Source organism: Pundamilia nyererei, unplaced genomic scaffold (assembly GCF_000239375.1).
Source record: "Pundamilia nyererei isolate P.nyererei 1_Seehausen unplaced genomic scaffold, PunNye1.0 scaffold00052, whole genome shotgun sequence".
Classification (NCBI taxonomy): Eukaryota; Metazoa; Chordata; class Actinopteri; order Cichliformes; family Cichlidae; genus Pundamilia; species Pundamilia nyererei.
In genome coordinates, this window is record NW_005187453.1 from 599,629 (window position 1) to 624,933 (window position 25,305).

Below are 25,305 nucleotides of genomic sequence, written 5' to 3' on the forward strand. Positions count from 1 at the left end.
AACAAATGGCTTCTGTATTGCATGTTTCATTAATTTTGATTTAAATTACACTAATTTACAACAACAGATGCTTCAAGGTGCTTTAGACTGTAAGGGTAAAGATCCTACGATATCGCAGACAACAGCTCAACAGTCAGATGATCCTTTATGGGCAAACATTTGGCGATGGTGGGAAGGAAGAACTCGCTTTTAACAGAAAGAAGCCTGTTAGAGCCAGCTTCAGGGAACGGCAGCCATCTGCAATAACTGGTTGGGGGAAAGAATGGAGGAAGGGCATATGAAAAAAAACATAGGAGTGGAAAAGAAATACTCATTATATAATGTGAAGCCTATAGCAGCATAACTTCTGTAAGGAATGGTTCAGGGTCCCCTGAGCTTTATCTAAAAAGACAGTTTTAAGGCTAATCTTAGAAATAGAGAAGGTGTCTGACTCCAGAATCCAAACTGGGAGCTGGTGCCACAGAGGAGATAAGTGAAGGCTCTGCCTCCCATTACTTTTGGAAACTGTAGCCTGTTGAAAGTCTGTGCTTAAAAATCTCTAAGATATGATGGGGCCTGATCATTCAAAACTTTATTTTAGGATTGTAAATAGAGTTCTGGATTTATCAAGAGCCAGCACCAAATAGAGCTAATATAAGAGAAATATTTTCTCCATCTCTCTGGTCCCTGTTAGTACTACAAGTTTAAGGCTTTCAGAGAGCGTTTAGAAAACCTGATACTAAGAAATTCCAGCCTACAAGTCACAAATGCATTAACTAGTTTTTCAGCATAATTCAAAGGTGGGAAGTTTCTAATTTTAGCAGTCCTGCATTTTTTTTTATGTTAGTGTTGTTCCACTGATTTTTATTAAAAAAAATCTTTAACAGTACGGTTTATTTTTGGGTCATTACTATGTCTCAGTCTCAGCTGCATAACTGTGTATGGCTAGAAAGCTTGAATAACAGTTAATATACTTATAATAAGGTGCAGATTTTCACCAATACCTAGTTGGTTAATGGCATGCATATTTGTAACACACCGGTACCTATTAAAGCCTTAGTTTCCATGGACACTCTTTTTTTTTTTTCTTTTTTTTTTTTATAACTAAATTACTGCAAGTTTAGTCAATTTGTTCCTGGCTTGAAGAAAAGCTTAAAAAGTTCTCTCAAGTGACCCTAAGAAGAGAGAGTTCAGTTGTAGTCACTTAACGCTTATTTTAAAGAAAGAGAATGATTAAAAAAAATACCCATTTTTTTCCCCTTTAAGTTGTAACTCATTACAGGCTCTGTTCATTGCAGTGTGTTTGTGCTATGATGGATTTCCTAAGTATAAAAAGAAAGGAAACGAATAACTGTGCAGTTTAATAAGTCTCAGAGTAGTTATGAGCCATGCCTCGCATTAAACTGGGGGATACTAAACATTGTCTTTTTAACTAATTGAGTTATTTGGTCATTAAAATGTATGGTTTTGTATTTTATTACGTAAGAATGGTGCATATTTATCAGGGTCTTGTTTTGTGGTACCTGCTCATGTTAAGAGGATACTAGTTTTATAATGACAAAAGATACTACTGATCTGAACAATAGTTATTGTTGAATACAGTATATGGACCTTTAATATAAAGTTGTTTTGTTGCATATTGCTTTAAAGTAATGGCTTAGGAATGTTTTTTGAAATTCCAGTTTAAAACCATTCCAAGAGCACAAAACCGTACCGATCTGCTGCACAGCTGTAATCCATTATCAAGAGGAAGAACGTGCCAGGCATGAAAGCAGACAATAGAATCAAAATAAATTCAATGAACATCTGAACCAGATAATCAATTTATTGTATTGTACAGGCTCACGCAGCTTTGGTAATTCGCTGAAGTCCGAGGAGCAAATGGGCTGCTTAAAAGGAATTCCATGGATCTTATTGATTAGGAGCTGAAATGCGGGGAGGGGGATTTAGAGGAGAGATTGTGTGTGCGTTATAGGTGTAATAATGTTTACCATAACAGGCTGTTTTTCTTGACTCTGCAACTGTGCAGCTTATTTATGCAGTGGAAGTAGTCAGCAATGCTGGAATGAAGGTTTCAGAGATGGAGTTTGGTATCATCAGAATAATTTTTAGCATTTGCACCGGTTATCCTGGAGTTAGAAGGTGATGCATTACACAGGACTCGAGTTCTGTCTGGTAGAACTATCGCACACTTATACTTTTACTGGTTCGACTCAGCAGACTCACAGTGTACACCTCAGCTTGAAGGTCACTTAAAGTCTTAGCTCTAAACCCTTTGACAGATTTGTATCTTTATTCTCCATCTGTACTATGAGGGGTTTTTTCTGGATGTATCCATGTCCATCTCATTTCTCTCCCACTCTATCCCTCCTGTTACCAGCAACACAAATGTTTACCAAGACAGAACAGACGGAGGAGAATAGACTAATATCGGAAATTACTTCCATCTGCTTGTGTGCAGTTGTCAATATCGGAGTCCACTGCTGAAATTAGACCCGTCAACCAGTGTCCAGACTGTTCTGCTATCATCATGTCATCCATCCTGCCAGTCTGGTAGTCAGAAAAGCAGCCAGTGATAGCAGCCACACGAAAAATTCAATTCCAAAACTTGAAATCACAAGCAAGAGCCAGATGTTTTAGTAAAAGTCTTGGCAAGGATGAATGCTTGCCAAACTGAAATACTTTCTACTTTAGCTCAATATATTCGTGAAGCTGTCCTTCTATGGACACAATGCAGCAACTTAACCTGCTGTAATTCAGTGAAGGTGAGGAGATACTCTGAGGGAATGTACTGAGAGCTGCTGATTCTGATACAGTGTGAATAATCATCGTTCTACGTTGAATAAAAAAACTACAAAGTTAGTAGAAATGAGCCCAGTTGAACATTTTTTTTTTGCTTTAGTTTTGAGCTGAAAGTGGTCATATATTAAAAATGTACAAATTATTATAATTAAATAATAATTAAAGGGCCTATATGGATAATATCTTTGGTAATATTCTGTGATGGATTTCATTGTTTTGTGATTCAACTTGTGGTGGTGATTTTTTTTAAAAATTCTAAATATTAACCCATGCAGTTACATGCTTTCATGCACATTTGTGAAGCTCAAATGTGGATGAGAGACCGTATTTATGCAGAGAGTTGGAAATTCACTAGCAAGGACACAAATGTAAATGACTAATGACCATCCATCCATCCATCCATTTGCTTCCGCTTCTCCCTTTCAGGGTCGCGGGGGGCGCTGGAGCCTATCCCAGCTGTCATAGGGCGAGAGGCGGGGTACAGCTAATGACCAATAATAACAAAGCAACAAGTTAGGCCAGAGGCTGTGGTTTGAGGAAGGCCTCATCGAGGATCAGCTCCCAGCTCCACCGAAGATGCATATGACAGAGGTTGACAACAGATGATTTAAAAAAAATAAATAAATAAAAAAAGAATCGAGCTGTTTTCACCTTCTAATACTTGACACTTCTGGCTCCTCCCCCTTTAGTCAGGTGGGTGGTATTAGCCAAACCAAACCATTAAACACAACTTAGGTATATGTGAAAGTAATGAGCATGCCACCATGCCATAAAGTGCACAAGCTTGGATTTGAAAACTTCCTCGTATCTTTCTGTAACATTAGTTTCGTTCAAGTCTTTCTTTGTGAGGGAACTTTGACCTAGCAGCTGATGGTGAGATTAGTCATTTGAATTGCTTTGTTGACGGTAAATATAGTTTCTCTTCTTGAAGATCAGTCTTTTTAGCTAAGGTGACCAAGGAATGATTATGGGTTCAAGTCCCTAAAGCAGCAGGTCCAGCGTTATTGATTGTCCTCCCCTGTAACCCTGCATGCCCTGCAACATGCCGAATGTCTCAACAGCACCAAACCGCTCACTACTTCTTCTTTTCTATCCCTCGACCTCCATGTGGATGGACCTTCAGGTTTTTTGTTTTTTTCCCCTCCATAGCCACATTACATCAGTGCTTGGGGATGTGATGGCAGGGTGGGGATTTGAGGTGAAAGAGCTGTGGTGATCATGGGAGTGTGGAAAACCATCCTCGGTGCAAAGCAATCATAGCCGGCCCTCGATCATCCTGCCCCTCTGATACCTCCATCCAACCTTTCTCAACCCATCACCTCACAGAGTTGCCTCTCTCCTCTCTTCCATTATTCCCAGCTCACTAGTCAGAAAATTAGGGTAACACTTGGCAGCCCCCCCACCTCTCCCTACTGCTATTTCTCCCTCCACCTTCCCTCTTTCTATTTCTCACCCATTACTCCCAGTTCACTGGTTGGTATATGGAGGGTGACACTAGGCCAATTCAATCTCTCGTCCTCGTCAGGTACTAAGCCTGCTGGAGTGCTGCAGCCTCTCACATCCATATATACCCGTCCAGCAGGTTGTCACCCTGTTTTCTGCATTTCACACTTTCGCTGCCCTCCTGTGCTGCACAGAACTTTCTATTTCCTCATTTGTCACTCCTGTTTTCCATTTACTCGTTTTTTTTTAAACCTTACCTCTGACTTTTTCAGCCCCGGGTGTTTCAGGGAAGGTGTTTTAAAGATGGCCTTGTTGTAATGAAGTAGTGTTGTGCTTTATTGTGCAGCTGCACCGGTTGGAAAAGTTGATGTTACAAAGAGTTTCCTGTAAGGTTGTGTGTTTTGTGAGATAACGAAGCCGGTGAGCCAAATTAAACTTAATACATTAAAGTGTGCATTTTGGCTGCCTTTGATGTACGACATTGAATAATGCAGGTTGCAGAGTAAAATAAACCAGTTATGTCTTTACTGCAGCTAAGCTCTGCAGAGTGACATGCGCTTAGAGGCAGGGATTTCCCTCCTTGATTTCCTGAATGGCTTCAGGTCTGCTTGACTGGCTTCAACTGGAAGAAGCTTACAGGTTCAGCTAATCTTTTACCAGTGCGACTGTTTACTTAATATTTTTGACCTGGTTATTTGGTTACATCATGTCAGGAAACGCCTCTCATTAAAGACGATCGGCTTTTGTAACTTGTCTCTTGACAGTATAAACGGGAGCTGTGGAGGTAGCCCATGAAGCTTATTTTATTTCAACACAGATTAGGAGCTAAGCAGCATTTGCATAAGTTGGCAAAGTTAATAGGCTGACTTGCAGCCAAATACAATGAGAGGTCCAGGTCCAGTAAGCCAGAGTTGCACATTAGTTGGAAAATTCACTATTAGCCAGTTTCAAAATAAAAAAAAAAATCCAGCTTGGAATGCGGAATTAGAAAACTAACAAATTTGGCAAGATGCAGATGTAGGATTTTCTTTTTTAACTTTAAGGTGATGACATTTTTTTTCCCCTCTTCCGTTTGATGTCTGAACTGTTCAGCTGGTTGAAGCCTGAATCTTTTGAGGCAATTTCACTAGGCTCATTAAAAACTTTCATCATTTCTCCTTCTGTTTTGAGACCTTTTCTGATCCCACATAGATCTTTAGTTCCAATAAGATGCAGGAAATATCCCCTTCTTGGTCTCTAGAAGCTTAAGACAACAAAATACATTTGCTCTGTTTTGTTGTGTACTTCCTTCTCGAATAATCTTTTTTATTCTATCACCATTTTCTGTTCTCATTCATACAGTTTTTATGCCCTGTCACTTTTATAGTACAAGTAATTTTTCAGTTAATAGGATACTGTTTGTGTTCTCATGTTTTATTTTTATACATTACGGGTCTGGGGTATATCTCACTGTATTTGTGTATTGTATAAACCGAATCTTAGGATGTGAACCAATCCTCTACATTCTAAATTGTAACAATGAATGATGTAAAAACAGTGGCTTAGGACTATAATTTTTAAGGATGCCATTTGCATACCTACTTGCTTAAATACCTGACTCCATCCAGTGCTACTATCTGCTGCTCACGACGGATCAACCAGCTTTTTGTACCTCAGCTTTCATCTTCAATTCTCAGTTGGCAGGGATGTTTCTTTATGCTTTGCTAGCCGGTGTCAGCCTCTATGATGACGTTAATGGCTTTAGCTGAATTGGATGTCATTGCTGTGTGATAGTCTTCAGATACATTATGATTGCTGGATGCAAATTTACATATTTATTTAGAGGTTTACCCTTGAAGCCACTTGCATTCAGATCCAGATCCACGGTTTCCTTTATCTTCCCCAATGGTACTGTGGGCAGGATTGATTGAATGAATGAATCCATATTTTGACTAATTTGGACACTTAAAGTCTGAAATTATGTGGACAACCTTTTTTAAAGATTTAAAGATGATGGTGTTTCTTATCATCGGAGAGATCTTGCAGCTACAGTACAGTTCTATCCCTTGTGTATGCTGGCATGTATAAAGTCAACAGCAAGGGAGTAATGAGAAATCCCAGAGTACAATTGACTCTTTGTCATGCATTATTGTGTGGCTTTTCTTTGCTGCTTTGTCTGGCACCCCACAGTGGGGGATTTGCGATGGCCTCTACGTCCCTGAACATACCCTGTAGCGACTGTCACGGGAATTGAAAAGGAAATTAGTGCCATCCAGCTCATAAAGACACAGTGTAGTCTTTATAATCTGATTGTTATGGAATTGTGTTACTTTGCGTACACTGTAGGTAGGTTTTTCTCACAAACTGGCACAATAAGGAACAACGAGACTCGTGAAATGCTTGGTTTCATAATAAAGTTTATTCTATATTACAAATAGTATTTTGTTCTTGACTGCAAAATAGGAATGCATTATATTTACATACACAGGTATACAATTAATTATAACAAAGTTAGAGAAGCTCGCCTTATATCCCCCAGGTTTCGTTTTCATCTCTCAATAAGATACTCTTTGTCTTTCAAATATGATCTAGTAAAAGTCTTTTCTAGCATGTTTGTGTAACATCTGCTATAACACTGAGCTAGGAGGACATTTTTAGTTCCTACAAAACGTTTGAAGGTGGAAACTTTATCTGTGCTCTTGGCAACGCTAGGTGGCTACTACCAGACGACCTTTGTTGCCCGGGAAGTGACAGGGTGAGGGGGGGAGAAATGAAAGACAGGATGAGACACCGGGGGAGCAGACTTGCAATCACAGCCAAGGGCTCTCACCTTATTTAGTAACACACAGCTGGGAACAGAAACCTGGATGTCCCTAAAATTAATCCTAAATTGAAATAATAGAAGTTCTGTATGCTGCATGAGATGTGATCAAAAAGTTCTGTGAATTTGGAAATGAAGATGAACAACCATATATGATTAACACAAGGTGAAATCCCAAAAGTCCAATTTGCACATTCAGAGTGTGCATATAGTAGAGCCCAAACTTGCATGGAACAAATGTTCCAGTAGGTTCTGTATCCTAAATATAAACTCAGGGTTCAGACTTTCCTTGTCTGAAGTGTGGTGTGTGCCACGCAGTGCACTCGAAACGCAGGGGTTCTGTGGCCACACAAAGTCTGTTCGCTCAACATTTGCCAGACTTGCCTTACTGTGACTTCCTCCAGATCTGCTAATTGAAACTCAACTTGAAAGGTTGGTTTTGAGATGCAGTGGAGGACATCCAGTGTACACTGCAGAGATAAACATGCACAAAGACATAATTCCCAAAACCTTTTGATCACCTCTCAAAAGGCTGCAGAAAGTTGTTAACAGACAATGACCCCTCTAAAAAATGGAGTCACTTGCTAAACTCAGTCTAAAACACAAGTCTAACAAAGCTAATGCGCCTCTCCTGCTATGGATGATAAATTAGAGGTATAGGCCTACTTAATTTGTTCTTGGTGTTCATTTTCACATCTTGCGCTGGCAAATTGAGGCAATCCTTCGTTGCTTTTTAGGACGTGAACCTGCATCTAATCACACCAGTCTGTTTTCATAACTGCACATATTCTGTTCTTTTAAAAAAAAAAAAAAAATGGGCAGGCTTCATCACTGTAAAGGAGGGATTTTTTGTTCTGGGAAGTTGAGCATTTATCACGATGAAATACTCTAATGCAGTTTTCAATAGGAAAAAATAAAACCAATAAAAAGAACAAATGTTCTGCCTGACCAGATTTAAACTGCAGAGGCGGCACAGCTGTCACACACAAAGAGTGCTGGTCTATAATGGAGGACACAGTAAATGGGACAAGAAAATCCAAAATGGGGTACATGCTGTCTTTAAATGACATCCAGAAAATGAGCAGTTGTGTTGGAAATGACTTCAAAAGCCCCTAGCAGTTGTAGATGTCTCTAAATATCTTTTTGCAAGGCAATTCAATTTCATACCATCCAAACAGGTCAACATGCAAAGGTATACAGTAACTCCTTTATTTAGCATCTGTCACGTCACAAAAATCATAGGGACGAGACTGTGTCATAGGGGGACTGGTCTGGATAAAGGTTCCACCTTAAACGAAAGTTATAGTTTTTATAACATGAACAATCCACTTTTTCCATCTTGATTCTTCCAAGCAAAAGAAAGATAAAAGAACACATCCACATCATCATTGCAAGGCTTAATTTTCTTATTTTTCACTTTTTTTTTAAATAAGTTTCTTAAATTGTTTACGTTTTACATGCGCTTAAAAAGCCAATAAAGGACCCAAGGTGGACCTAGGGCGGTCTTCACACATTCACATCACCACATGGGGCACGTTGTCAAGGCAAAAGAAAGGGCAGAGGTCAAAATGTACGGAGGGCGCCTCCATCTTTCCATCGCTCTCTCCCATAGTGGGGATTCACATCCAACAAGTCTTATCTATGTCCATCATTGTCTGTTTATCTTGCCGTGATGCTCACGTCTTGCTCTGCTTTATCAGATCTTTTTTTTTTTTTTTAATTTCTTTTCTTTTTTCCTCTTTTTTTTTTTTGAGGTTTGGAGAAGGCCGCCCCCTGCCGCCACTGAGGACAACTACACTAATACAGACAAGAGCGCCTCAAACAGTTACACACTCAGGAGTTGGGGTTTTTGCCGTATGCAACTAGCTACCATCTCCAATGCTTGTGCAAAACAGAAAAACTGGTAAGTCAGGAGCTGGACGAAAAAGGGGGTGAACGGTGTGCCGAGAGCCAGAGAGACCCGGGATGATGAAAAGGGAGAGGAGGATCAGATCACCTCGCCCACAGAGCCTCTCACCTCGACACACTGAGGTCAGAAAAATCACACATGTTGCTTAAAGTTCAAGTCACAATATTTTTTTTTTGTCTTAGAAGTGGTTGTCTTATACATAGTCCTTTGTTTGTCAGTTCCTCAGTGGCACTTTATAAATACATTTTTGACCATTTTTGAAAATTTCAAGCTCCTTTGGTTTTTGGCTGACCAACTAAGTCCGTGTCATTTGATTTCTTCACACAAAAGTCTTAAACTTGGGACATTCCGGGAAAGAAGTGCTACACTCACAACAGAGCCTCTTTAGGTAGCACACGCTGTATTGAATCATTCTTGTTTTTCTTGATCAAGCAGTTTCTTACCCAGTGCATTTCAGTCAGCTCTTCCCTTTACGTCCTCCATTGTTGGCGTAGAAATCTGGGCAGTCAGGATGTTGGGTAGCTGCTGAGTGTGTGTGCGTTTTGTGTGCATGTGTGTGCTTTGATAGACCATCGCAGCGGCGACACAAGTTTGGAAGTGGCAAGAGCCAGGCAAAGACTGCTACTGGTGTTTGGAGTAGCAGTCAAAACACTGTCTTCCAGAGTTGGTTGTGTGCTTTTTCTTTTTTTTACAAAGGATCCAACTTGGGCGGGGGCTCCAGGGTTTCATCTAATAGCTTAATTTTGCAGTAGCTATATAAGCCAAATGGAAGCAGAAATCATGAGCACTTTCTTAAATGTATGCTGGGCCAGGTAAAAATGTGTGCATGTCGCAAAGGGCTATAGGCTGGGGATGCTCTGGTTTGTAAAGTTCATCATGGTTCAGTAAAGGAAAAGTTCAGAGAAGCGATAATCCTTCCCTTCCCCCATCAGTCTTTTTCTTAAATACAACTCCAGCTACATTAAAGAACACAAGAACATTCTAGGCTTGCCTGGATTTGCCCCAGATTTCACGGATATGTATGCTTTGCTTGAAGGTACAGTGTAAACTTGGCAAACCATCCTTGCATGAATTTTCTTCAGAGGTGTTCATTTGGCTTGCAGTCATCAGTGTTGATGCTTCCTCTTGATTCTGTATATTTAATATAGAACTACAATAAACTGAACTCTAGAGATGGTTTTATTTTAACTATCCTATTCTGAAAAGTTCTCAACAAAATGGACACCCAACATTGTGGTTTTTAAAGAATTACCTATCGGTGTAAATTCTTGAAGGCAACATAAAAATGTTTTTCCCCTCTTTCCTTCCAACAGGGGGGATCGACACATTGCCAATATGGCCAGCTTTCAAGCAATCACCCCTTGAAGCTTCTCTGTGGTGAAGCTGAGGGATCCCCCACATTGCACTGTGGGAAACGCCAACCTCAGCTCCGGGCCACCCCTCGCATAACTTCAGGTAAACTAGTCTATGCAGCAGAGTGAATGGGAAGAAAAAAACAACAACAAAAAACAAAAACAGGAAGCAGAAAAAAAGTTAGAGGAAGAATTCATCTCTGAAAGGCGGAGGGAGGAAGTCACATGATGAAAAAAAGATGGGGACAGGTCTTCGCTCAGGCACGGCTCGGTTTCTGACGGGGTCTCTTCCCAGTGCACCCTGGGAAGTGCGGTTCTCAGCTCTCCAGACTCATGAAGGCCACCACCTGCTCCAGCTTAAAGGCCAGCCTCTGTTTCCTGGCTGCATCGTCCTGCTCCAGTGCGCACACAATCTGCCGGCGTGACCGTGAAAAAGACACACAACGCTATTACTAACAGGACTTTAAAAATCCAGCAAATTACTATTTGTGTTACTATAGAAATTGATTGTAGCTATTGGATTTGGGGAGTGCTTGAGCTTGACTGTCCCACTGTACCCAGCTGGCCTACACTCACTGTTCTTTGCTTCAGGCTAGCTTTAGTTAGTCCCTTTTACTTCCCACATTTTAATACACTATCTGTTCTTTCATTGACTTTTCATGACTTTTGGGGGTTAAATGCCTGGGCGTGGTACGATTTGCCTCTTATAAGTACCCCCTTAGTTAGCGACAGCACTGATGTGTTGCCCAAAGGTGTAATAGGTCCCAGCATTACGTACCTCCTCAGTGTATTTCCCCACATAGGAGTAGATCTCGCTGAGAGAGCTCATGGTGTTGAACTCATTCATGTGCATCCGCGACTGCTCTGCCAGGTAGGCATTCATGTCTTGGTCACTGATCGCTGGCATCTTGTTAATGTCTGAGTAGTATCTGTGAAGAGAGGGCAGGAGGAACAATACAAAGCATTAAGGTGTGTTTACAGCAGCTAAAAGGAAAAGTGCTAAATGATTTTGAAAGCAGAATATGCCCAGTTATGTATTTTTACACAGATGTTTACTTCGGAGCTCATCGTTTATGAATGCCTGACTAATGCGTGGAGCATAGAGACGAAAAGCACGTTTCATAGTAAAGTGACCTAAATGGAACCTGTAGATGCAGAGAGGCCTAGTGTTTTAAAATGGAACACTGCAGCAGCATACAGTATACTCACACACGCCGCACTGAGCTAAAGGCAATCAGTCACTGTCAGCAGCAGCTGTGTTGCCCATATCAACTGTGTTGATTAAAGCTGCTTATTTACATATTAAATTCCTGGAGCTACAGCCACTTGAGGACAGGCCCGTTGTATGGATGGATAATTCTGGGAGTGCGTGTGATAGGTAGGTGTTAGGTGGAAAATGTGAGTATATCTCTAATGAGATCAACCACAATTTGGCATTCTTCTTCACCACCAACTTTTTAAATTTAATTCATTGAAATCTTTAAATAATTAGTTGGTCAATTATTTGCAGAAGTGAAATAAAAATACTGCTTTACAAATTTAACATCCAGTTTGTTGCAAGTGCCGATGTCTCTACAGTAACGTTTACTACTGAAGTTTAAAAACCACCACACGTATTCCATACTTTTAAAGGTATAGATTTATATGCAAGCAGTCTTGTATACAAATAATGTAATGACAGGTGTGATGGATTTGTCATTGTCTGGAGACCTTCAACTCCCACATCAAATTCAGAGCAGGTGGCAGGAGCTCACGGGTCTGCTTCACTTCACAACACCTTTTTAATAACATCAACATATTGTAGCAAGTAAAAAGCTTTGGGATATCGTGGCTCTGCCCAGCTGCATAGCATGGAAGTGCTGAATGCAGTTGTTGTCTTATGTAATTTATTAGTGGCTGAAGTGGTGTTTCAAGCAAAGTCTCAGCAGGGTAGTACTGAGCGAGACACACTGATTTCAAGGGATGGAGATATCCACTGGCCTGCTAACCAGCTAAAGCAGCGTCCTCTCTTTCTAACCAAGATAGAGGAGGAGGGAGACAGAGAACAGTAGGATATCTCGTCTGAACCTCTACAGTGATCAGTTTCTTTCTGACCTGTAAATCCCTTGCTGTGGCACTTTGGACAGTAAAGTGAAATGGCATAAGATCCACTTTTGACCATTAGTGTGGCTCTTTAAAAAGATTAAGACAGTTTCACTTTGCAGTAATCACTGATTTGAAAGAATCATTTGTAAAAGTACAAAATACACTGATGCCATTCTGTGATACCAGGCATTCCCTGTTTATATGCAGTTATTAAAAAACAAAACATGCAACCAGCATTTTCCCCTCACAGTAGCAGCTGCTCTATTCTGTCCACGCATATCTTTTTTATGCATCGCTTATAGGAGACCAGAGAGAGCCACACAATCCCCGAGCCTGAATCCCCTCATTTGGTTCCACCCATTCAAGCACTGCACATATATTCTCATCCTGAGGCTTGCTTTGCAACAACGCTACAGCCACATAAATACTCGGAACCACTTCACAGTACCCCATCTTTTATTCAGGACCTCTTTGCCTCCCCTGCTGACAAATAAATTTAATAAAACTTCCATTTTAACAAATTACCGGCTTCTGCTGCCTGCAACTCTCAAAAATGCTTCCCTTGATTTTTTTTTCTCTCCCCCCTACTCACACACACTGGCTCCTATGTCCTGTAGATCTTATGCCCTGGGCACTCCCATCTATTCCCACTGCATTGTAATTTGGATTGGGTTTCACAGCTCATAGATCACATTGCTACAGTCGCATTGTGTGTGCTGGAATGAAACACGCTTAATGCAGGTTTTCTGATGGTTCTTTCTCTCTTCATCTATCCAGTAATTGGTGTGTATGCACATGCGCTTTTCTTGACAGCTTACCTCTCCACCCAGCTCTTGTAGCTGGGGATGTCCTTGGCATAAAGCAGCTTGTTGGAGGGTGAGTCTTTCCCAAGGCGGTGCTCTGAGGTGGAGCAGGAGTCCATGAAAGTCTGGGCCACCACAGACAGACAGGCGTCTGTGATGCTGCTCTTATGGATGTCAAACACAAACTGGGGGTTTTTAATCACATTCACCCAGAAACGCAGAGGTAGGCTGTCAGAGAGGGAAAAGACAACAAAAAGTAGTTTAGTATCAAACTCAAACTCATGCAGCTTTTGCACTTTAACTTTTCATTCCCTGATAAATAATTGTTTGTAGCTGTTTTCTTTAAATTCCTTTTAATTTTCCCAATCTTGATATTTCCAATTCTGGACACAACAATATGAAATTCTTTAATATAATTCCTTTCACCTGTAAAAAAATAAAATAAAGGTAGTCTCTTAATAAAATCTAAAACAGAGTCATGCTAGGCTTCCTGTGGGGGAAAAAAAAAAAAAGAGTTTTGCAGTGATTGTTCAGTTCTGTCTCGGTGACAGAATGCTTGAATAGCCATTCAAATGGGCGAACAAAGAGTGTGAAGTAAAACAACAGCCTATGTCCGGTTGAGCTGCTCTGAGATTAAGTCCCTAAATGCCGTTTTCAAATTTGCTACAGCCAGCTAGTCAATAGGCATGAACATATTATTCGCCAGAAGGGACGAGGATTCATTCACTTTGCAAAGCTAGTACACAGGCCCTGCTGTTGCTGATGTGCTCTATTTGATGTGTGTGCTCAATTCAATAAAGCCTTTATCTTTAAAACCAGGTGGTGGCTGGCTCTCATTTTTTTCCTCGCAGTGTCCAGGGGTCCTCGCTGGGGGCCGCGCAGTGACACAGTTCATATTGCCTTGTTTGTGCAAGTGGGTCCTATTTTGTGCCTGTCAGGAATAATAAAAATACACAAGTCTGTTTATTTGCAGGGCTTGTTTCTGCCAAAACGAATAGATATAGGGCCAGCTTTATCTGTGTATTGCTGTGAAAGGGGCTCAGGTGGTATTAAGAAAAAGCTGAGTGTTACTTGGATCTCTGTATCTTTACTTTTCTCTGGGCTCTGCGCTTTTAGCTGATGTGACAAAAATCAACAGACACTGCTGCAGTCTACGCTACACAGAAGTTTCTGCGTGTAGGAGAAAAAGAGTATAAAATGTAAAAAAAACCCAAAAACAAAACCTGAAACACATTCATTTAAAGTACCGCCAATGTTCCTCAACAATCCACTGAGCATTTATTCTAGTACAACCACCCACAAAGATATTCAGCTGTAATGTAACAAAAGAGGATTTAAACTCAGAATGAGGAAAGACTCAGCATTATGACTTCAAAATTAATCTAAGCAAAAAATCTAGTGGGATTAGGTGCAGGGATCAAAGGGATATTAACACGGCTGCTGTGCTGTCTTGATTGTTGACAAGCTGGCGTTTCAATGGGGCAATGGATTCTAAGATGATGAGATTTTGCACAATTTTGTGTGTGCAAAATTACCACCATAATAAGTATGCCTTATCCATTGAAAATAGGCAAATCTGAGTTTACTCCTGCTGAGTAGCTTTAGGAATCTGAATGATGGTCATGATCGGTCCTTTTGGTTAGGGATTAGGTTAAATATCAGCTGCCAAGATCAAGGGCATCTCATATCCTAAAGATTTTATGCTGGCAGAGTAAGAAAAGGGCCCACTGATTCATCACTTGAAAGTGCAGTCATTTCAAACTGATAAAAGGGTGTGATATAGTTTAAAAAACAAAACTGTATAATTAAGCATGCAAAATAAGCAACAGTTTAGACAGCATCTTTACCAAAACTGGGCAGATGTAAATAGGAGAATTATTTCTGTTCTAAAGGCAAAATGTGACCAGAACAAATGTGATTCTAACTAGTTGCTTTTCTCTTATTTTTTGAATGCATCCACACTTTAACACTGGTACCTAACAACACCTGCAAACAGCTAAGTCCCCCTTGTGGTCCCTGAAAACCACCTCATGCAGCCCTTTGAATCTGCAGTTTTAGGATGTTCTGCCCATTTTGTGGAATGGGCCTAATGAATTAGCTTACCATTGGCAGGAAAAGAATCACAGATGTTGTGATGTACAACATCTCACTGGTGCCATTATGGCATAGACATGCAGTGAGCTAAATTTGGAATTAACAGCTTTATAAAGGTGACCTGACTGAGTTTGGTTCCAGTCAGGGCCTAAGTAAGCAAAACTGTGCTATTTTATTCCTGTGATTGGCACCTTATACTTAGGTCTGCCACAGTGGTAGTAGTAAGCAATCTGAGTAGGATTCCGTTGCAGTATGATGGCAGAAAAGAGGGGTGTATGTGGCAGTTTTGCACAATAATTAAAATTCTGTCTGTTCCATCCCGAAATGCAGCGCATATAGACGGACACACGCGGACCAAATACAGAGGAGTGAGGATGAGAGCGGACACTAACACACTGCCACTAATCCAAAAGATACCATCTGGAGATGCTCTGGGAGCCAGTGACTCATGTACGCACATACTGACTGTACACACATGCAAAACATGTTACAACTCTGTCACACAATACATACAAAACTAACAGTTTAACTAAATTTAACTTTGCACCATGAAAATACAGTTTATTTCAAAAACTTTATTTCAAAAAGAAGTAAAACTGCTGAAAAAGAAGTTTAAACTGTCCACACCTAGTACATTTGCCTTAATCATCTGTCGTGATTCTGCAAGGTGTGCCACCAACCACGTCATAGGCATAGGCAAAGTTACTATGCATCTCTGTTGACAGTCAAGCACAAGAAAATGCTTTAAGAACTAATATCTACATATCTAAAGGCTATTTCAGCCGTTAAGATGTGCAGAACAAATGATAATTAGGTGGTATAGTGTTTACAACATGCCTTTTGCAGTTTGGTTTGATCTGAATATATCTTGGTGGTCATTTACACTCATATTTAGCACTGTGCACTTTGCACACTGCTCAATGCACATTTTAAAATGTAGTGTAGCAGCATCATAGAGGTATAGAAAGGCATAGTATTTTTTTTTCTTTTGGATAGTCTTGCTTTGATGTAAAGGACTTGGACTATAAAAGTTCAGCGATACATTAAGGTCACTTTCAGGTCTTTAGGGTGTATGGAAACGTGGTCAGCATTAATCATGCCAAAGCATCTGTCTGCTTTTATTTTAGAAAAATTATGAAAATTTTCTCACTGAATGGGGGAAAATAGTGGTTCACAATCTGATTTCAGTATAGATTTCGCAAACTTCTAAACATTCATCTAATAAAAAAAACAAAACGGTTGACTGGTAAGCCTTAGCAACAAATACACTGGCATGATATGACAATGGTATAAGGCTGAAGGATCTAACATAAGTTAGGTTATATCAGGGGACACAGAAGGAAGGGAACCCTCAAGGTGGGGGTAGTAGTAGAATATAGGGGCTCCTGCTGCAGTTGAAGTTAATGGCGTGTACAATAACTGTGGAACTGACAGGTTTAATGGGATGGGGGCTCAGCTTGGAAGGGACACTGACATTATTATTTTCTACCATGAGACAAAACGAAGGCTTCTGTTGAAGCCAAGATTGCAGTCTTTTAAGATGAGGTCATGAGGTTATGCATATGCACGCGCGGGGAGGTGCTTAAGGGCACAATCATACGCACGTTCCACACTGAGAAGGTATTTGTGGTGGCATCAGCACAAACTGTGCTCAGTCTCAGTGGCTTTTTCTCAGGCTGTGCTATGATAAATTGTGCTTTATTTATAGCCCTACAGTGAAAGTCTAATGGGGAGAAGCACGTCGACTTCTCAGAACACTTAACACACACTGTGACTGGCCCGGTAACACAGAGAAAAACCCTAAAATTAGGCTCATAAGATAAAGTAAATAATATTTTCCTTCAGCCTCTCCCTACCCATTCCTTTATGTCTATTCGTCCCTCGATACACATAAATTTTTCCTCCAATATCTGTGGTTCTCCTGGGCCTTGGGTTGAGTGATGCATGCTGGGATCTTGGCAGAGGCTATGAGGCTAATGAGATATTAGTGTGCATTTAACTCCCACTGTGTTCACTTCCTTTTCTTCACCTTTTCATTCCTCTGCTCACCCCATTCCAGGGCACTGTCAGTTATTTAACCCCAGCCAACCTTTTAAGGTGGACTCACAGGGGTCAATATGGTATAAATTAATCAGCAGATATTAATTTAGAGGTGTACTTCTGCACCCGGGAGTGAACATCTGTCACTTTAGAGAATTCCACAGTGACAGGAATTTTTTTTTTGGCCCAGTTATCCATGATAATAGATGGAGAGTCTTGGCAGCCAATTGGATTAGCCCCTTGTGGTTGGCTTTAATGAAGATTACACACCCCTGTGGTTAATGGATATTAGGAAAGGAAGAGGCGTATTGTGAAACTTGGCTCTGACAGGGCAATACCCAGGCATTGCCAGAGTGCCTGTAGTACTTTTAAAAATCAAAATGCCCATCAATGATCCAAATAACTGTTTAAGGAGTCTTAAACATTCCCATTCTGTGCGCTTGACACCAATTACTTGGTGTGTATGCATATTTCCATATCAGCACCCACAGCATATTTAGATTCAGATACTCACCAGTTGCTCTTCCATGTGTGTCGGACATGCGGGTCATGGATGTTGTGTTTGTCAGCCTGCTCATCCAGGAAGTCAAACATATATTTGATGGCCAGTGGCAGAGCGCTGCCTCGATGGGCTGTGCTAAAGATGGTCTCAAACAGGTCATCCACAAACTTCTGTAGCGTACCCTACAGAGCAAGAAGAGGAGAGTTACAAAGATTCAGTCATTCTCTCATTTTTCAAAACTTCTCTAACAGTAGCAGAAATGCCATTAATATGTATATTTGTTTCTGTGTCAGTTTGAGTTGTGCAGTGCACGACACTTTCTCTCCCAGCGCCAATGTTTATGTGTCTGACTCATATCTCACAGACCCTGCCCTTAAATCTGCTTGCAGCTTTGATGGGGGAAATTGTTATTTCACAGCTGACTTTTAATAATATCTAGGAACAGGAGGCGCATCTCCTAAGCCTCTTTGTGCTGCCGGATTAGCTCCCACACTGCACCATTGACCCTAATTTGATTTAATGTTGGTGACTTTAAGAAGGAGGAGGAGAAGAGAGACAGAGAGTGAGAGAATCTAATCCTCTTGTAAAGAATGAGCTGATGGGATGCACGGGAAAAAGGCGAGAGCCAGAGATGGAAATGAAACCACACAAGTTTCCTATCAGAAGAAGAGGCCATTGAGTGTGGCAGATGAGGTGTGTACAGGCATTGGCAAATAAAAATCCAATTTGGGTGGAGCGGGTGACCAAATCACAGAGTCAGGAGAGATAGAAGGGGAGAATGGGAGGAGGGAATCCTGTTAGTTCGACAATCACGGCTATAATTCTAATGTGGCCCACATTCCCGGCAGCTTACCATTTTTCTATGAAGACGGTATCACATCTCTATATCAAGCCCACGTGCCTTCCTAGTTGCTAAGGGAAGGCCTATCGGGTACATGTGTGCAGAGACAGTGAAATCTGTGTATGTGCCTACTAGTGCTTAGGCTGTGACATTTTACGTCATCCTCGATCTCAAGGGGTGCACTACTATCAACACTGTCATCATCACAGGGTTCTCTTGGTCCCTGGTGGAGCTGAAACTGCCAACATAACCCCCCCACGACCATCTACCCTGTCATTAGACTGCACTCTAAACACAATGTGTCATCTGGATGTTTTGATGCCATCTGCCTCCGCATTGAAATGCAAGGAAAGCGACGTTGGGGATAGCAATGAAACAGGGAGGCTGAGACAGGCGCGCACACACACACACTCTCAAGTGTACAAGTGGAGGGAAAATGCAATCCTTCCCTGCACCAGTCCACACACGTGAACACGTCCTGTACCCACACTCAAGAGTGTCACTGATGGAGCTAATATGAGAGATGTGAGTGGCGTTGCCAAGGAGAGGTATTTATTGGTAAGGTGAAAGCCAAACGCAGTCAATTACACTGCCTGTCTGCCCAATCATTTCTCAGCAAGAGAGATGGCCAGCCAAGATAAACTGGTTATTTCTCAAAAACAATCCATCTGGAAAGACGATGCGCTGTCCGTAGTCAGAAGCCACCTTCCTGCACTCAGGAATGAGATAATGGCAGGAAAATGGAGCGACTCACAGAGGCTGAGAGGCGACGTGTGCATGTGTGAAGGTGTGTGGAGAACTATACAGTATGTGTCATGACGATAGCTGCTTTGTTTTTCCTGCCTCATCCCATTCTGGGATCTGTAGTTTGTTTATTAATTTCTTTCATATGCCCTGCACTTCAGTCACTATTGCGCCTCTCTTTCCCTGTTAACTGATCACCAGACTTGTTGGTTTTCCGGTGTGTAGAATCTCACCACTAAATGTCAGCAGATTGCAGATTTTTAGTCACCTGTTTTCATACACCTCCCAGTTCTACTGCATAATCCTGCGGTGCTACGGTGGCCGCTGTAGGACAAACAACTCTGGTCACTGTTTAACTGTAGTGAGTGTATGCTGTCAGCAAGTGTTTACCTCTCCTGATGTGTATATCTATTAACTCTGTGTAAGGAGTTGATGAGTCAGCCAGTGTTAGTCAAACTTGCTTCAAAGTGGCGCTAACATTGTTGAACTTGGGCACTTTGGTCTCATACGATGTGGGAATCTACTTAATTGGTTTATCAGAACAATGGTGTTATTTTTAGGACATAAGCATGGCCTTAAAGGTGGCATTACGTTAGCTTTTAATCAGCTGTTCATCTTCAACAAACCAGCGTCTGCTTGTATGTATTCTTAATGAATTCATTCATGAAGTTTGTGAAAATACGTTTTGGAAGACGCAAGTACACACTCGTGAACAAGACCCCGAGATACTTAAAGTCCTCCACTTGGGGCAGGAACTCGTCTCTCGCCCGGAGTGGGCACTCCACCCGTTTCTAGCTGAGGGCCATGGCCTCAGATTTGCAGGTGCTGATTCTCATTCCCACCGCTTCACACTCGGCTGCGAACTGTTCCAGAGCGAGCTGGAGGCCATCACCCGATGAAGCCAACTACATCATCCACCAAAAGCAGAGAAGGGAGCGGGAGATCGACGGACGGTGCAGCCGGTGCTGCAGCTGCAGTGATGCGGATGCTTTACCGGTCCATCGTGGTGAAAAGAGAGCTGAGTATAAAAGCAAAGCTCTCCATTTACAGGTCGATCTGCATCCCTACCCTCACCTATGGTCACGAGCTGTGGGTAGTGACTGAAAGAATGAGATCGCAGATACAGAAGCGGCGGAAATCAGCTTCCTCTGAAGGCTGGCTGGCCTCTCCCTTAGAGATAGGGTGAGAAGTTTAGGTATCCAGGAGGGGCTCAAGTAGAGCCGCTGCTCCTCCACATCGAAAGGAGCCAGTTGAGGTGGTTCAGGCATCTGACAAGGATGCCTCCTGGGCGCCTCCTGGGCGAGGTGTTACGGGCATGTCCCACCGGGAGGAGGCCCAGATCAGCCCCAGGACACCCCGGAGAGATTATATCTCTCAGCTGGCCCAGGAACTCCTTGGTGTTCCCCCAGACAAGCTGGAGGAGGTGGCTGGGGAGAGGGAGGTCTGGGCTTCTCTGCTTAGGCTGCTGCCCCTGCGACACGGCCGCGGATAAGTAGAAGAAGATGGATGGATGGAAGGTAATTACCCACTAATCAATGTATAAGTATGAGCAAAATATTTTTTTTTTTAGTATTTAGTATTAAATGACCTCAAAAAACAACTGACTTCAACTTTAAGTGTACTGACTATAAGTATGTGGTATCACTAGTTCAAGATTCTTTATTCGTCACATGCATAGTTATGCAGGTATAACACACATTGAAATGTAACCTGACACGCTCCTCGACTTGTGCAAAAAAGGGGGGGAGAGAGGAAGAACATTATGTGAATGTGCAGTAGTAGCATTGTATGCTAGTGAATGTACAGAATGTACATTAAGTGTAGTATTCCAAGTCAAGGTAGAGACAAACGAAATATGGTAAATAATCACATACTAACCTTTGTCTTTGTCAATTCAATTGTATTTATATAGGGCGAAATAGTTCCCCCAAGGTGCTTTATATTGCAAGATAAAGACAGTCCAATAACAATGACTGAATAAATCTATTAGACAGTCACAGTGATATATCTACTCAAAAAGGCAGACATCAGTGTTTCAAGTTGTATGGTATTATGTAAATGTGCGAGATTCTACTATAAGACTTTTGGATGGGCCTATGAGTTGCCATGCTAAACTTGGGAATAAGTATTCCTCCAGATCATGGCAAGCTGTCCAGGTGCAGAGGAAGCGAAGAAACACCAAAAACCCCACCAAAATTATGATGATTACTATGCTTCAGTACTGGGATGATGTCAAGCTGATATGTAATTTTGTTTTCTGCAGTGTTTGTAGTGCCCTACATTGATCCTGCACAATTCAGCCATAGCTCCTAAACACCTTCCAGTGTAGCACGGTAGAGCATTAAGGTACTCTTTGGTAATCTTTTCAGCAGAGTGACCGTGGTATGTGTACGTTAAACTTCTGTTTAACAGCTACAATAAATCCTTCAAGCTTATAGCTGTTACTCTGGGTTTCTCATCTATTACTCCACTGTGAATTCATCTTAGCTGGGTGCCCACTTGCAGGCTAAATCGCCTCAAATTATAGGCAATTTGTCTAACTGTGGACAGATAAGTATCTTAACTCCCTGAGATAACTTGTTTAATCTGCCCAGCTAAATGCAAATCAACAATTCCTGATAATAAAAAATGAGATTCTGTTTTTGCAGATCTATAGTGGGATTGGTAGATGGGATGATAACGTGTACTGTTTTAATGTTAAGCATAAACTTTTTCCACCCTACATTGCAAATATCTTAATGATGTGTTCGGTATCAATATGAACAACAGAACGAGCAGCGTATCATTAGTTTAAATCATTTGTGTTTAGATTTTGAGCTTAGATCGAGATAAATAAATATAACTGGAAAGGGTTTCTTATTGCTGTAAATGCTTTTGTGGTTGTAGAGGCTGTTGTTCACCGGAAAGCAAACACGCTTTCATAAAGACAAAAACAGCAGCGGCAAAAAAAAGAGGATTTGTTTGCCTATTATCTAGATGTACTATTTCAAAGACAAGTTGGAATTGGCACAACCAAATTAGTTCCATGTTCCTGCTCATTAGCCAACATGTTCCATAAAGGATGATCATCCTGCTTCTTCCCTCTGTGCCTGTTTAATGGATGTGCTACCGGTGTGTTTGAGACACTCCACTTTAGACTCCTGACACTTTTCATTTATATTGCATATATTGAACTCGGTTTATGTTCTCTGTGTTAACAGCTAAACAAAGACATTCAGAAGATGAAAAGTGGAAGTGCTGGTGAATTAAAAAAACACATCCTAAACATTTTCAGCTCACAGTCTCCCACTTTCTTTTACCCTCCCCATATGGCTGTGTGAGTCTGATAGAAAGGGTGTGTTGGTGTTGGGGGGAAGAGGGACAAGGTGCTTTAAGAGTGGATTGTTCATTTGCATTCAGCTGTTGGATCAAAGTCACATTTTCCTCCAAACCAAATTAACTGTATTTTTTTTTTCCTTCTTAGGGGCCATTGTCGCAAGACGCATTCAAAGAGACCAATTTTATAGTCATTTCTATATTTGCCTGATAATTTTATTTTTTTTATAACAGAAAAACCTTCACTGGTTTCATCGGTCTTTTCTTCTTTACCCTTTTTGATATGCTGCTGCATCAATGCAACAGTAATGAAAAAAGAAAAACAAACAGAAATATCCATTTTCTCGTTCTCACCTGAGGGGATAGAGGAATACATTTGAATAATCTTTTCCACTGAGATGACTCATCCAAAGTAAACATGAATATTTAAATACATCGAGGGATTTTATTCGTTATTATAACACGGGGTAAAAGATGGAGTGACCTTTTAGCCTTTCACCTGCTGAACTGCTTCAGTTAAAGATGCTACTGCTGAGTTGGATAACTTTATTTTGTCTGGTTTGATCATATAAATTGTGCGCGTAGTATTGGCTAAATTGAGCAAGTTGCTAGATAAAGGAGACCTATTATGCTTTTCTGATTTTTCTCTTCAAATTAAACATAGGGAAAGTTTATTTGCGTTAATGAGAGAGGATATCCCTAATGTGGTCATTACAGAAACGCAGCTCTGTCTGTGAGCACTGTACCCCACCCACCAGCTGTTCAGTCTTTGTTTGTGAGGGGCAGCTAATCAGAATAAAGATAACTTAAAAGGAAGTTAAAACATCTTTTTTTTTAAAAACAGTGGATAAAAGGATGGGCTGCACCAAAGCCCAATATAATATAAATAATGATTATTTGGCCAGTGATTCATGCAAAGCTACTCTAGTAGAGACTAAGAACAAAAATATGGACCTAGAGGTTAGCACAGTAGGTCCTCACAGATTAGTGTCTCTCCTAAACATAGATTGCTAACCTTGGTGGCCAGAAGTCTTGTCAGGTAGATCTCAGAGACCATCTTGCTCCCGCGGTCGCCCTCTTTCTGGTCTCCGTGCTCGTGGTTCTTAACCAAGTGCCAAACCTTCACCCCACTCTCCAGGTCGGGGGTGATCATAGGAGTACGGGTACGAAGGCTGTCGGGGCTTCCAGTGTACTTGATCATGTTTTCTGTGAGAAACAACACGCTTCAGTTTATGAAATGCTGCTAATTTATGCAAAACACAGAGTCAGATAAGTGTTAATTTTCTTTTATAAAAATCATTAAAAACTTTTTGTTTTGTTGTTCAGATAGTCACAGAAGACAGATTAAAGCTCAATCAAACTAGTGAAAAGGAAAAAAGAAAGAATCAGTCACAGGCAGCACAAACACAATAAAAAAAAAGAAAATGCAACCAAAAAGGCGAAGAAAACTATAACCTGCATGTCAGCAACAGAATGTCGTTTCTTGGTCTGAGGTTTCCAATTTACAGGTGTGTGAGATTGGATATGAAACTTTCAGAAAGTCTGCATGGTTAATTTTTCATGGCTTCTTCTCCAAGTGACAAGACATAGCATTGCCGCCTGACACAAAATCGAACAGGTGTCAGACGAGATGAAATATGTATGGCCCACCCAATGGCCGGAGCGGCGATGACATTTCCAAACACATGGCTCAATGAATGTTTACACAGTGTGAAAAAAAAAAATTGATCAGTGGGTGCGGTTTGGAGAGGAGTGTAAAAAGAAAAAAAGAAAAAAAGAGTGATTTTCACCGTGACAGAAATCAATCTGTCCAGAGAGAGAAGCAGGAGGAGTGTATGGAGAAGAGAGTCTGCGGGAAAATAAGGGACAGCTGGAGACAACAGATACAAAGTGTGTGTGTTTTTATGTGTCTGTGTATTGACTACTCATATTTGATCGCAGTATGATCAACTAAAAAGATTCAAACGCCTGCGTCTCCTATAGGGCACTTCACTGAGCGTTATTTGACTGTAGCTTTGTTACAAGGTTAACAAACCACATACACTATGCAGGACAAGCGCGACACAAAATGTGGTGCTTTGAATTGTTAGCTTTGCCCTTGTGGTATGGCAGAACAGTGTGCTCATTTTGTGGTAATTATTTATTCAAGAAGTTGGAGAGCTGAGGGTGATGCGTAGTGAGTGATACACAGGAGAGAGAGTTTCTCTTTCTTTTTCTTTTTTTTAATTCTATTCTGATCCAGCTCCATGCGCGCTGTTATATTTCCCGTGTTTCCCTTCTTTTCCTTGTGGTTTTTTGATGGGAACATTACATCAAAGATCAAACACAAAGGTTTCTCCTTTCATTCTCCAACTCAACATGTTATAGAGAATGTTTGTCTGAATCTTTGAACTTTTTTCCACAACTTTCTCACCAGCCCCACTCCTCTTCCTCCTCCTGCTGCTGCTCTTCAGCAGCTCTATTAAATTCACCCTTGTCTATTTCTTCACTATTTGGCTATTGTACTCAGGGAGAGTTCAAAGTCACTCTCAAGTACCACACTAGTTGTGAAGTGCATCACACTTGCATTTGAAGTCAGTCCCTTTAAAAATAAATA

The 25,305-nt window shown here is 41.1% G+C and overlaps 1 protein-coding gene across 2 annotated transcripts in view; it reads right to left on the reverse strand.

The window, feature by feature from the left end:
* Positions 1–7,825: 7,825 nt before the first annotated feature.
* Positions 7,826–25,305, reverse strand: part of plxna4 (plexin A4) — a 238,369-nt gene continuing 220,889 nt past the window's right edge. For both annotated transcript variants that reach the window (XM_005733435.1, XM_005733434.1), the window contains exons 28-32: positions 23,725–23,915; positions 17,822–17,991; positions 13,189–13,401; positions 11,064–11,214; positions 7,826–10,698 (exon numbers count right to left, since the gene is read on the reverse strand). In XM_005733435.1, coding sequence (XP_005733492.1) covers positions 10,603–10,698; positions 11,064–11,214; positions 13,189–13,401; positions 17,822–17,991; positions 23,725–23,915 — 821 coding nt within the window. In that variant the 3' untranslated portion in view covers positions 7,826–10,602. The remainder of the gene's footprint in view (positions 10,699–11,063; positions 11,215–13,188; positions 13,402–17,821; positions 17,992–23,724; positions 23,916–25,305) is intronic.